General features: G+C 42.6%; 1 protein-coding gene across 1 annotated transcript in view; it reads left to right on the top strand.

The window, feature by feature from the left end:
* Nucleotides 1–10,839: 10,839 nt before the first annotated feature.
* IRAG2 (inositol 1,4,5-triphosphate receptor associated 2) overlaps nucleotides 10,840–13,844 on the top strand; it is a 61,122-nt gene continuing 58,117 nt past the window's right edge. Inside the window, exons 1-5 of the mRNA XM_073317813.2 lie at nucleotides 10,840–11,431; nucleotides 11,924–12,034; nucleotides 12,996–13,176; nucleotides 13,548–13,618; nucleotides 13,696–13,774. Coding sequence (XP_073173914.2) covers nucleotides 10,840–11,431; nucleotides 11,924–12,034; nucleotides 12,996–13,176; nucleotides 13,548–13,618; nucleotides 13,696–13,774 — 1,034 coding nt within the window. The remainder of the gene's footprint in view (nucleotides 11,432–11,923; nucleotides 12,035–12,995; nucleotides 13,177–13,547; nucleotides 13,619–13,695; nucleotides 13,775–13,844) is intronic.

The raw sequence follows: 13,844 nt of genomic DNA, 5'->3' as shown, positions 1-13,844 counted from the left end.
AGGAATGATAAAGGATTGCACGTAACATCACAGAACACACACTAGAGAAGAAATGCTTTTGCAATGACAGAAGCACCTAAGCCCCAGGAGTCATTTGAGCTTTGCTTCCCTCCCCGTGAACCTGGCAGAAAAGATTTTTGTCTTTGTCAAGAAACTACCTGGATGGATACTGACCACGCTAAATGTTAGTCGTGCAGCCAGCCCCTCTTGGCTGAGTAGTCCATTTGTCACACAGTCTCACCCAGGGAGCCAGACAAGAAATGCTGTCAAGTGGCTTGATGCTGACATTGTATTGCAAACAGTGGATTAAACTGGAACTGAGGCAAATGGCACAGACTTCTCAGTTTCACTGAAGGGCTGAAGGATAATGGGACAGCTGGGTCTTGTTACTGTATCTTGAAAAGGCTAACCAAAATTCTTGTCGAACAATATCAATTCAGAGAGGTCCACAAAACATACAGCCATGGGGTACAATTTAGCTTTTCTGCTAAACTCATTTTAAACTCATTTTTGTTAAAAAAGGCAAGAATATGGATGTTGGGTAAAATTTTCAAAAGTGTCTCAGTGACTTAGGAGCCTAAGTACATTTTCAAAAGTGACCCAGGCATTTATGCCCAGATATGGTAGTTGGTAGCTAAATAAATACCTTTGAGGATGTGGGCCTTAGTAGCCTAAGTTCCATTGACTTTCAATGAGACTTACTCTCTTAAATGCCTAAGTTGCTTTTGAAAATGGAACTTAAGCTCCTAAGTTACTTAGACACTTTTAAAAATTATTAACACTTACTCTTGTCTACAGTAAATGAAGAGCACAGTCTATTTTAAAACACGTATTTGATTTGCATCATGCAGACTACAGGATTTCTACCAAAACAGAAGCTTTTTAAAAAGCTTTTGTATACCTTCCAAGTAGTAACTGTAGTATTAAAAATTCGCTATTTGAAATAGAAGTGGGTGCTGTTAAGGTTGGTTCTGTTCTTGAGGTAGAAGCCATATGTCTTGTTTAGTCTGGTGGGAGTCTACCCCTAAGCAATGTACTGGACAGCCAGATGTATAGATAAATAAAACTCATTTTAATACCTAGTCGTTTTGTTCCCCGGGTGTTTTCCTTTCTTTTCTTCAGAAGGAAATAAACAAAATAGTTCAACTAATCCTAAAACAGTTCCACTAGTCCTCCCACAGTGCCTGGTAAAATCTTCCAGAATGCCCTAATTCTGGGATCTGAGCTGGTATTTGTGGGAGCGGTAGCCAGCAACTGAGACGGTTATCTAAGTGTTAGTGTGGCTTCAGGGCAAAACTCAAACCAAATAGGTGTGATGGTGAGCACACTGAACCATTTTGCTTAAACTGTTCCTGTACAAATGGTTTAGCTCTCTAGTATTGGCAAGCCTACGGAGACTTTCCCAGTGTACATGAAGTAAATATCCCCCAAAATTCTAATCAGTTTTTAAATCAGTTGGAGCTATGGTATAAATTAGATCCTTGTGCTCCTGTAATCAGTTCCTGGTGTACCTAATGGCTCCAACTGGTCAGCTGAATTAGTTTTAAACCTAGTTAAAGTGTAGACAGCAGGCCTTAATGGAACAATACTGCTTCTAACAAAGGACCTGACCCAAAACCTACTGAAGCCTTTGCAATGGAAACAATAGAAAGACTCTTAACTTCAGAGGATTTGGGATCAGGCCCTGTTGCAGGAGGGTGGGCAGGGATGAGCTGGTTGGTAAAATAGTGCTCTTTGATTGCTGCATTGACTGTCACTGTCTGAACTGCCCCTTGGTGAATAAGCAAGACACAGTGTTGCACTGTAGAGGAATTTCAGTAAAATATTTCCAAAGCTGTGATAGGTGAGGGAAGGTGTGCCGGACATCCCGTGGGACAGCAATGTTATTAAAGCACTCAGGGATTCCTTCTTTCCGCCATGTTTCCTTGTAGCACAGCCTTTCTACTCAGGCTTTTTGATCCATGTTCCAGGATTTGCCTCCTTACAAATATGAGAAATTGGCTAAGCATGAAAGTACCATTTCCCATCAATCCCCTGCCCCTCCCCTCTGACCTTTGATCCTCTAGGGGGACATGCAGGTACAGTCCCTTTCCCTGGCCAGTAGGGGTAGCAGGCAGAAATTCCATAAGGAAAAACTCTGACCTAGGAAGCAAGCTCACTCTAGGGAAACAGTGGCCATGTGGAAACTGGAAGCAGAATGGTGGGAAGACTGCTGGGGAACAGTGTGCAGAGCAGGCTGCAGTGGAAGCTGGAGAACCATGTGTGATAAGGTTGTGACTGGTGGATATTGTAACTGGGTCAGGTCTGTGAAGAACCCGTAGAGAAGCAGCAGAGACCAAGCAGGGAGACCCTGCACAGGGGCCCCAGTGAGACACCCCACTACTGACCCTGGCTTCAACACCTACTGGCTGCTATTCGACTCTAGCAGAGACTGGACCGAAGAGGCATCCAGGTACTAGGCCAGAGGAACCCTAAAACTCTAGTGAATTGCTTACTACCCCTCCCCAGGCCCAGATAAGAACTGCTGTTATAATACCTGAAATTGCAACTGGTTAAGCCACTGTACCTTCCCCTTTCTGCCAGCCCTAGTAAAATACCCCGTCACGTACTTACATGTGTGAGTCATTATTGGAACCCACCTGGCCTCGTGCCTATAGGGCCTAACATCAGAAGGGCTGTCTGTGCTTGCCTCCGAGTTGCAGTACACTTGACGCACTATTCGTACCTTCGAGGATTGGTGTACTGTAGCACTGAGCAGCTGTAACAATGACACTGGTCACACCCCAATTGGTGAATTTGGCTAGAAAGGTTAGGGTGCAGATTGCAGAGGACTACTTGGTGGGTTGAAATAAGCCATTCTGATAACAAAAGCATTCTCCTGAGCACTGTTCCCCCTAAGCTGTGCACGTGTGCATGCGCACACAGATCCTAAACTCCGCACACTTGGCGAAACACCGTGCGCACAAAAATTTGCACAGAAACAAAACAATTTGCACAGAAGAAATTTTTTGCACACGCGGCCTGTCAAAAATTAGAGGGAACATTGCTCCTGCGTCCTGAGAGGGGAAATAGAGAAGGAAGTGCTGTCAGAGGTCTGACTTCATACCTTCAGCCTATTCTGGGGGTGGCCAAGGCTTGGACCCCTGGATCAACCATTTTGAATGAGCTGTTGGAATAAATGGCTGGGATGAGGCAGCCAAGCTGGATTTTCTTTGCTTGCTGTTGCAAGGCAGGGCGGAGGAGGTGTTTGAAGGACTGACACATGGTACCCATCCAAGGGCAATATGTACAGTTACCACCTTTGAAATACAAAAAAACCCAGCAATCACCCCCGACACAAGCCCACTGCAATCGCCAACCTCAGGGCAACGCTATAATACCCCCCCTTCAACAGCCACTTACAGTATCTAGAGAGATAACACATAGAGATAAGATTGATAATATCACATCTCCTTGCTCCCACATGACTCAAACCCTCTCTCACACACAGGCGTGGTGCACTTGCATGTTGGTGGGCAGACAGTTCCTGTAGTTTAAACAGTTTTGATCTGTTACCGCTAAAACTGCGGAAGTGGGAACACTGCAGCATCTTTAGCTGGATGCAGAAACTTATAACATTAGCTATCCCAGTTTATTGTGATAATAATCTTTAGACCCATGTAAAAAAAACTTGTCAGACTAAATTATTTTTCTGGCAACTGGCAAATACATTAAAAAACCAGCCAGGCCACTCAGATACCGGCCAGGTGGTAACCCTAGCGATATGCCTCTTTCAAGCATGCCCTCCAATCTCTAGAGTGAACCACAGACCCTGAGTCGAATTGAGTAGCCTTCAACAACCAGAGACGATAAAAAGAGGAATCTGTCAGTGATTTTGGGTGTGCCCTCAAATGCCTGGCCACTAAGGATGTCTAGACGGCAATAAAAAACCTGCAGCACTGAGTCTCAGAGCTGAGATCAAATTACTTGGGCTCACAGGGCTTGGGCTATGGGCCTAAAAGTAGTAGTGTAGACATTTGGGTTCGCAGAGGAGCCCAGGCGTTGAGACCCACTGCTTCATGGGATCTCAGAGCTCTGTCTCAAGCCTGAGCCTGAACATCTACAGGGCTACTTTATAGACCATAGACCCAATGACCCTGAATCAGCTGTGTAGACAGACCATAAGACATGCCTGGATTTTGAAGAGTGAATGAGGGTAGAACTGGGTCAGGTATTTTCCTTCAGAATGAGTTTCCAATGGAAGATGCAGTTTCTACAAAATCAAAATTTTATGCAGGAAAATTTCAATATTGCCAAAGAATTTTGATTTTCCATCAGGAAAACTGAAATGAAATATTCATTTTGGGTTAGTTCAACCCAAATCAGAATATTTAGTTGTGTTAAACTGACCTGAAAGTTTTTGTTTTGAATCATTTCTATAAAATATTAAACTGCATTTTCCTACCAGCACACACTGCTGTGGGCTGGGTTCTCTGGAGGAGTCCATCTCTTATAATATAATATGGATTTCTTTTTGACGGAGCTGCGTGAGCCATCATCAGAGTCACATGACTTAAGGGGGCGGGGGTCACTGGTGATGTACTCCAGCCAGGGAGCATGACCCAATGGAGTCAGGTTTCCAAAGTCCAATTTCAGGAGGCAGGTTTAATATTGAACAGGCTTGAAATGAATGGTCTCAAATTAATACAATAAACTAATATGAAACATTTTACTTTTGGAAATGTGAAAAACATGTCATTTTGATCAAAAATGTCGATGCTTCCAAATCTAAACCCTTCAAAATTTCATTCTGCAAAAATTTCTAGTTTTTAATCCCAATTTGGAAATGTCAGAATGTTGGAATTTCCAGCAGGATGGAAATTCTGGATTTTGGTTAGCTCTGAATGTGGGTTTACTGGCCAGGGATCAATTTGTGAACCTTCATAAGTAAAAACCTAAAGGGCTGGAAGAGGCAATCAGAATTGTTGTAGTACTAAAACTAACCATAGAGGGTCTGTGTAGAGACCAAAGAGAAACCTGCGGCTTGCCCATGCCAACTGACTCTGTCTCAGAGGGCTCAGGCTGTGGGGCTGTTTCACTGATGCGTAGACTTCCAGGCTTGGGCTGGTTGCCTGAGCTCTGGGGACCTCCCATCCTGCAGGGCTCTTGACTCTGGGCCCCAGACAGAGCCCAAAAGTCTACACAGCAATGAAACAGGCCCATAACCTGAGCAACCATGAGCCAGAGTCAACTAGCACAGGCCAGCTGTGAGCATCTAGTTGTTGTGTAGACATACCCAGAGGTTCTGCCTCCTCCCTCTACTGGTGATGGCCCCTGCCCCGGGCCAGAGGAGCCCAGCACCCCTGGCAGGCAGTAGAGGGCAAAGTGGAGCCACTGGGTGGTGGATGAGGAGTGGCCAGCCTCGAGAGGTGGCAGCTCCCAGGGTGGCTGGAGGGCTCACGACCATTCCTGCTCTCAGCTGCCACACTATCCCCCATGATCCAGGGCTGTCAGGCCCCCTGGAGTATTGGCCACACAACCCCCCTCCTCCAAGGACCAGGACTTGGCAGTGCTTCTCTGTTTCCATCTGGACAACTCCATGTGAATAGTGGGCTGCAGGGCCTATTGCAGCTGCACAGGACGTCAGGGAAGAAAAGGTTAGGAACCCCTGCGACAAAGCACTCCCTTTCAGCTTAGTCATAGTGCAAACACCTGAAAGGCCGTAACGTTCATGTTAGGTTACACTTGTGCATTTAGTGCTCACAAAAGGTGCTGGCTTAACAACCCCTGCTGACTGAAACTTTCTGCCCACAGAACAGCCGTGTAGAAAGCAGCAGAGCAAACTTTCCCCGTGCTGCCTCACCAATGTGCCTCAACTCTTGCCTCAGAGGGACCATCTCAAAATGCAAGAGGATTTCTCAAGCAGTCTCTAGGCTTATTCAAACTGCCAACAAGAGTCACCTGGTTGAAAGGTGAAAACTATGGGGTGAGTTGTGCAGATCTCAAATTATATCCTCTGCCCAAGTTCCTTACAGCTGTAGGAACCAGAATGACTCCTAGGTGGAACCAGAAATTTCCCATTTTCAGAGGATCACAAGCTACAGTGGGTTATTTTGTTCTTTTCATCATTGTTTCAAAACTAAGGGCTGCCTAAGGCAGTAAAATGCTGTAGGAAAGAGTGAGAAGGTCAAATGGATTCATTTAGCAGGGGAATGAAGCACCTGGAAGTAAAGCAAGGGCCACAAGAGTGGGAAATTGACACATGGTACAAACTTAATCAAACTTATTAACTACTGAGAGTGAACTGCAGACAGTAGCAGGTGTGTCTTTGAAACTGATTTCTATCTAATGAGTTTGCTGTATTTAGCCATTAAAATGTATTGCTAGAAAACAGCCATAATCATCGCACTTAGCCTTTATTTGTGGGATAGTTAAAATGGATTCTGTTGCCCTGCTCAGGTTTTAAAAGAAGCAGAGTAGAATTTTTCCTTCCCTTTGTCTGTAATAGTAAGTAAGAGTGATTCAAAAGGGTTTCTATGGGGACTGGTATGAAATTAGACTTTAACAGGACATTGTCAAGATTAGGCTGGTCAGATCCCTTTACTTCTGGTTTTATTTTATCTGCTTGCAAATTCAGTATTAATGGGTGATTTAGATATAACTAATGTTTTTAATCTTGTCTCCTTACAAAAGAGTGTATTGCCAATATTTGACAACATAGGGTAATCATGCCTGGTATGAAGATGGAAAGATTTGTTTGTAGCTTCTAAAGACTTCTTGTTAAAACAATAGGAAAATGCCAGGATCCAGTCTCTTGATTAAACATCTTGAAATCAAGTACAGATTCAAGAGCTGTATTTGTATTACTTTTCATCAAAAGCATGGTAGCTTTAGGTTCCTTTTGAAATATTCTGCTAAAAGGTTGCATATCAGCTAGTGTAAAAGATAATAATTATACTAATCAGTCTTAAAAAATAACTTTTGGGGGGGTTGTTTTCAGACTGGTTTAGTGAAGGGGGAAAACATGCCCCCAAGATGTTTTAAGTGATGTCTTGACTGTCATGGCTATGTAGCACTCTGAAACATTTTGGGCTTAAAATGTGGTGTTGCTTTTAAGGCTAAAGGATTGTGTATATGTATGCAGTAAATGCTGAACTATTTAATGGTAGTGGAAAACAATGCTTCAGTAGCTTATTATTTTCCCACTAAAATATCGGCTACTCTAGCAAAAATGGAATAGTTTGTCTTCTGAATGTGTCACTTGTTGGTAATAAGATCTATTTCAATATGCTCTAAAGCAGCTTTTGGGTATCACTAAATTGAAGTGGGTAAAGCTAGCTAGTGGCAGTCCTATACAAGACCTACAGTAACTCCTCGTTTAATGTTGTAGTTATATTCCTGAAAAATGTGACTTACATTAATTCTTATAAGGAAATTGGATTTACTTGAACGGGGGTTAGGTTCCAGGGATATTTTTTTCACCAGACAAAAGGCGCGCGCGTGTGTGTGTGTGTACACACAAAGTTTTAAACAAACAATTTAATACAGTACACAGTGATGATTGTGAAGCTTGGTTGAGGTGGTGAAGTCAGAGGGTGGGATATTTTCCAGGCAATGCCTTACTGTTAAATGATGAACTAGCACTCCGCTGAGCCCTCAAGGGTTAACACATTGTTGTTAATGAGTTATAGCACCTCACACTCTACAAGGCAGCACAAATGGAGGGAGGGGAGATAGCATGGCAGACACACACACTCTGTGTGTGTGTGTGAGAGAGAGAGATGTGCATTGCCCCTTTAAGTATGCTGACCCCACTCTAAGTACATTACCTTTTTAAGTAGATCCGCAAGTTGAGAGCAGCTGCTGCCAGCAAGCTACTTCCATCCTGAGCCCTGTTGTGTTGTGCCCCTCCCCACCCCCGCTCTATGGAGATGGGGTAAGCAGGGGGACACCCTGACATTAGCCCACCTCTTCCACCCTCCCTTGCACAGCAAGCAGGAGGCTCCCAGGAGCAGCTCCAAGGCAGAGGGCAGGAGCAGCACATGGCAGTGGGGGGAGGGACAGCTGAACTGCCAGCAATTGGTAGCCTGCTGGGCAGCTGCCACACAGGGAACTTAGGGGAGCGGGGAGCTGATGGGGGGGCACTTCTGGTCCACCCTGGTTCCAAGCCCCCAGCAGCTAGCTGCAATGGGCTGCTCTTCCTGCAAGCAGTGGATAAAGCAGGCGGTTGCCAAACAAGGTTAGAAGGGAGCATCGCACAACTTCAAATGTGCATGTTCCCTAATTGATCAGCAAGGTGACAGTGTTAACTAGGACGACTTTAAGTGAGGCGTTCCTGTACATTTAATAGGATTCCTGCCTCTTATCTTTGGAGAAAGTCACTCAACATTATATAGCTGTTGTCACTCTTAAGACAACACTATATTTTTGAGTATTTAAAATGGCTAACAAGTAAAGAGTGACTTTCAAGGGGAGTTGACACCTAACCTGTTCAGGCTCCCTTGAAAATCTTGCATTTTGAGATGGTCCCTCTGAGGCAAGGGTTGAACAGATCTGCTGTTCTGCGGGCAGACGGCTTCAGTCTGCAAGGTGGTTAAGCCGGTACCTTTAAGCCTAAATTCTTTAGACCAGAGGTGCTGGAGCTAGTGGTGCTGGCTTGAAGCGATTTCTACCTTATCCAGGGTTTACAGCTTGGTTCAATGGGTCTCGGCACCCCCCGCTATACAAATTGTTCCAGCACCTCTCTCTTAGATGCTGGAAAACTTCACCCTAAACATAACCTTTTATGATGGGTTTACCCTAAACTTTTCAAACCGCTTCAATATTATAACACCCTGGGTTGATTTATGAAACAGTGGATATGCTCATTGACTTTAAACTTGTCTAAATTGCTATCGCTTATACTAAGGATCTTTAAATCTTGGCGGCAAATGGAATTTTGCAATCAATAAGAGAAACCTGCTGGTGGCGTGCAAGGATGGCTTCTGAGAAGGCATTGGAAGAGAGTCAGGGTATGTGTAGGCTTCAAGCTGAAGATCTGATTCCCAGCTCAAGCAGACCTATGAGCACTAGCTTGGATTGAGTTAGCATGCTAAAACTGTAGCCTTGGTGGTTTGGATTGCTGCTCCGAGTATACTCCTCGTATCATCTCATGGATTCATGTTTGTTGCAGTTGGCCCCACCTGTCACCATGGCTACGTTCTATTTTGTTAGCATGCTAGCTTGATCAGAGCTAGCACAGGTATGTCTCCCCAAGCTGGAATTTAAACCTCCATCTTGAAGTGCAGACCTACAGCCAGAGAAGAAATAGGAACTGCCCAAAGAAGGGCACGTTAGGCTATCTATGCTAGTCTTTGTTAACACAAGTTTCCTGCTGTTGCCACCACGGTTTCATTGACGCTCTGTATTCTAACAAACAGGGCTCCCACCACTGGTGGTATTGGTCATCTAACCTGGCTCAGATCTAAATAGTTTAAAGATTAAAAACACAGTTTGTGGCTGATGCCTTGTCCACACTCTTATGTCTACTGGTGCTACCACTGGGGAGTTGCTGTGGGGGGATGGGGAGAGATGCTAGGGTAGACAAGACCATAGTGGCATAGGTGAGTTTTCCTATAAATAGAAGCTGGGAGGATTAGGACTGCTTAGTCTGGAAAAGAGAGGATAGCAATAAATAGACTACTGAATGATCTAAAGAAGTCCAATCTGATGCTCTAATTGGAGTCCCCTTTTTAACCCCCGCAAAGCCCAGTGTCCCCTTATTTGGTTAGACTAGGCATGAAAAGGATAAGTCTTAACTTTCACTTTCTCAAAAAAGGTGTGTGTGTGTGTAAACAACCTTGACAATAACACTAAACACAAATCACTATAAAGATCTACAAACTGATCACTAGAATTAAAAAATAAGTAGCTGCGCTTCTTTCCTTTATGCAGCAGAAGACTAGGAGGAAAGGATTTCCGGTTTCCTGCAAACATAACTTTTATGTTAAATGAGTTCCTTTAAATGTGGAGTCCTTTCAAAGAAGCCTCTTTCCAACACCTTCAGAATCTTGAAGCTAGCTCAGTGCACAGTAATGTAGCAATTGTGGTGTCTGTGAGCGGGCGTGGCCCACTAAAATGCTAATCCTGGGCCCCTCTTTCATTTCATGTAGTACCAGAACAAGGTGGCTTTGAACAGTGGGAAACTTAAAACTAAGTGTTTTGTGAAAACACCCCATTTAAAACTCATGGAACTTGCTGTTGCAAGCTGATATTAAAAGCTTGCTATAAATACTAGTTCAAGAAGTCATAAGACTAGTACAGCTGCAGTTGTTTTGCCTGCAATTGTTGGACATGCTACTGGATGAAAGCAGAAGTTGATAATGTCTAGAGAGTATAAAAGGTAGTCTATGTAAATTCCTGGATAACTGTTCTTCTTTTTAGTCCCTTGGCCTTGTGCTTATATGGAAAGGGCAAATGTGCCCTAATATGTAAATAAAACAACTCTGATTAAAAAAAAACCCTTTAATGAGACTTCAATTTGTGGAAAGAAAAACCTAGAAAAATATTAGTTTATTTTTTAAAACCATACAGTTAGTCAAACTTCTTTAAATCTTGATATTAAAAAAGGGGATGAATTTCTTTTCCTTCTCTCCCCCTGCCCCCGTAACCATCTTGAGTTCTTTAATTATTTTCAAATTAGATGAATTAAGACTTACAAGAAAACACTCAAATGTTATCCCAGAGTTTCAGACCACCACTATCTGCTGTTTTGTGTAGACTGCCTATTAGATACAGACTGCTGCAAAGAATGTTTAAAACAATATTTCTGATTTTTGTGTTCATTTTCTCTCTTAGATACTTTTCAAATAGAAATCAGTGATGTCTTCTGAAAATGTAACTAACAAACGTCATCATAATCCAGTGGACAGCATTTGCCGAAAGATCAAGACTATCCAGATGATGGACCAAGTCTCTAATCCTGCTTTACAGATCCCAAAGTTTCAGTCTAGGAACTTTGACAGCCCACAGACTAATATCAAGAAAAACTTAGAGGAGATATTGAAGAAAAGGACCTTTAAAAGTCATGAGACTAGTGGGCCATATTTCCTAAGCCCCAGTAGTGACAAAATTTTCTCTCCATGTCCGCAGGCCGCAGGCCACAGACGATGCATGTCTGATTTCCACACTGGCAATGCAACCTATTCAGTTGGTAAAAATAAAGAGAAGATGAGAAAGCCCTGGCTACCAATGGGCCAAATTGAGAGTTCTCCACCCCTTCTCAAAAGTGGAGAGGCTAACATCCGTATGGGTCAACTATCTGCAGCTTCCAATGTCGAATGTAAAGACTTGACTCGTGAGGATAACTACCTTACATCAAGTCCAAACTTGCCTTTCTTAACGACGGTCCAAAAGGCAGAATGTTTTGCCTTCCAATCTCCAGTGGTGAAGAGACTATCTTTGAGTGAAAGAGGTAAACAATTCCAATGAACACTTAAAGTATCCAGCTTTCTTTTCACCAACCCCAAACATTAGGTTGCATAATGATGGCTGTCTCAAAGGGTTGAACTTAATTCTTTAAAAAGACCTGAAACACCGCACTGAGGGGGCATTTGGTCTAAGTAAGCGTACTGATCCTTTTTTTTTTCTTTTTATAAAGACCTAGTCTAGAATCTTCTACTTCCATACACTCTGTCCATGTGTATAAAGTCTACATCATAGCCATATTTAGTTCCCAAGACTGCAAATTATAATGCGTGGGAAGACCCTGTTGACTTCAGTGGGTCTCCTCAAATGCAGGGATCTGCCTCATGTTAGCTGCATGATCAAAGGCTTGCTGTTTAGGTTACAACACCCCTGGGAATGTCATGTAAATTATGCTGTCGTTAAAAACAAAAATGTAGTTGGAAGTAGGTCACAGTAACTATGAGAATTAGATGGAGTATAACGTATTTATCTCCCATAGGATGGAGACTATCATGGGCGAATAATGCTGACAACACCTATGATGTAAGCTTGATCTGCGAAGAAGACTTGTTGACCACTATCTTCTGTGCATGTGACACAGAACGCAGAGGTGTCTTAACTTTCCCCCCCACTTACTCTATTTTTTGCTCTGTTAATTTCAAGCGTTAAGTCTTACTAAAATCTCTTCTTAAGAAAATACGTGTGTGATATGTATCTAGAGAGAGGATGGTCTCCTGGCTAAATCAAAGGGCTGGTCATTTGGGGTTCTGGTACTGTCCTGGCCTTCCCACAAACACCTAGGATAGCACATTTAGTCATCTAGTCAGTCTCTCTCTCTCTGTTTTCCATCTGTAAAACAAGGGAAATTGTCTACCTGAGGCAAAAAATGTTTGCAAAACACTTTGAGATCCTCTGAAAGGTGTCCTGGAAATGCAAATTCTAATGGTGTCAGTGAAGTAATAGGATTCTTTTCTTAGAAGTCTCCCCTTGCCGCCTTGTCATTGTACCTAGAGCTACTCATACTTTTTTTGTACAATGTTTGTGGGGAAATCTTCATGTTGGTTGAAATTTTGATGGATTATTTGTTGTTGTTGTAGTAGTGGGGGTGGGAGGGGGAAGGTGTAACTTGCCATTTTCCTGCTAGCTCTTGATATAATTGCCTAACAGAATAAAAGACTAACTTTCATCAAGTGCTTTCCTTTTTTAAGGAGGCAGCGTTGGTGTTAGTGCATTAAAATCCCAACTCATTATTGTCTAGAGAATTATTGCTGTGGGATCAGGGTTTCACCTCAGAATTTTTTGAGGTGAAAAAAATTCACCTCAAAAAGGGCGGGGGGGTTAAAGCTCTGAACTCTTAATCCTAAATTTTCTCCTGGCTTCTACCTCTCCAGGTCACACTAAAATTTTTCTAGTCAGTAGCTGGTCTAGAGCACCACAAGTCACTTAGACATGCTACAGCACAGATTCAGGCATGCTATGAATGCATTCCAATCACATTGTTACAATTTATTGCCTATATAAAATAGTCTTGACTTTTGAAATCTGGTACAAAGACTGATTATATTTTTAAGGAAAAGTAGCCGTTTCCAAGATAGTTGATTATCTGAAACATACAACTAGCCGGGGGTCAGAAGACAGTGGTCTTGAAGAGCTGTGCAACATGCTTGATCCTGATAAAAGGGACATCTCAATGGACCTGGAAACATACCATGCTATCATGAAAGAGTGGATTGAAGACTGTAAAAGAAAATGGTAAGTCTATCTTTTTGTCTTCTGATCTCACTTCTAATCTATCTCTTCTATAAAAACAAGACAGTAAGAATAACTTGTCTGGTTTGCAGTGTTAATATGATGGGTGTATGTTAGCATCCGGGAATCATACAACTGATAATGACCACAGGATGGCTTTTCACCGCGCAACTTCCTACATAGTTTATTTAAAAAAAAAAAAAGTCTTTAGGAAATTAAAGGTCATCCTATATTTTAAGGAGTAAGAATATATTATCGGGGTGTGTACAGTATGGGACTTAAATGTATTTTAATAGAATGAGTGTTAACTACAGACTGTGTAGGTAGGCTAGAGTGAATCTATTTTGAGTAACCTCATGGTTTACTTGCTTCAGGGAAGATACCACTAAGGAGACGACAAATACAGAAGATTCTGTGTTTAAATTGCACGAGAGCATTCTAACAGGTGTGGAATATTTCATTCTTATGCCAGAATACTCAACTTTTTTTTTCTTAAACTAAAACTGGAAAAATCTCTTTCAGCAAAAAAGACTCCTGCTAGGATAAACATTACATCAGGAAGTTTAGAGGCCTTTGGTGGAGATGTGTCCAAAGGAGACCTGTAAGTTTTAGTCATGCAATTAAACCTAATACAGGTGTTTTCTCTAATCTGAAAAAAATGGATGATGGGA

Source organism: Lepidochelys kempii, chromosome 1, assembly GCF_965140285.1.
Source record: "Lepidochelys kempii isolate rLepKem1 chromosome 1, rLepKem1.hap1, whole genome shotgun sequence".
Classification (NCBI taxonomy): domain Eukaryota; kingdom Metazoa; phylum Chordata; order Testudines; family Cheloniidae; genus Lepidochelys; species Lepidochelys kempii.
This window is presented reverse-complemented; position numbering and strand designations above follow the sequence as displayed.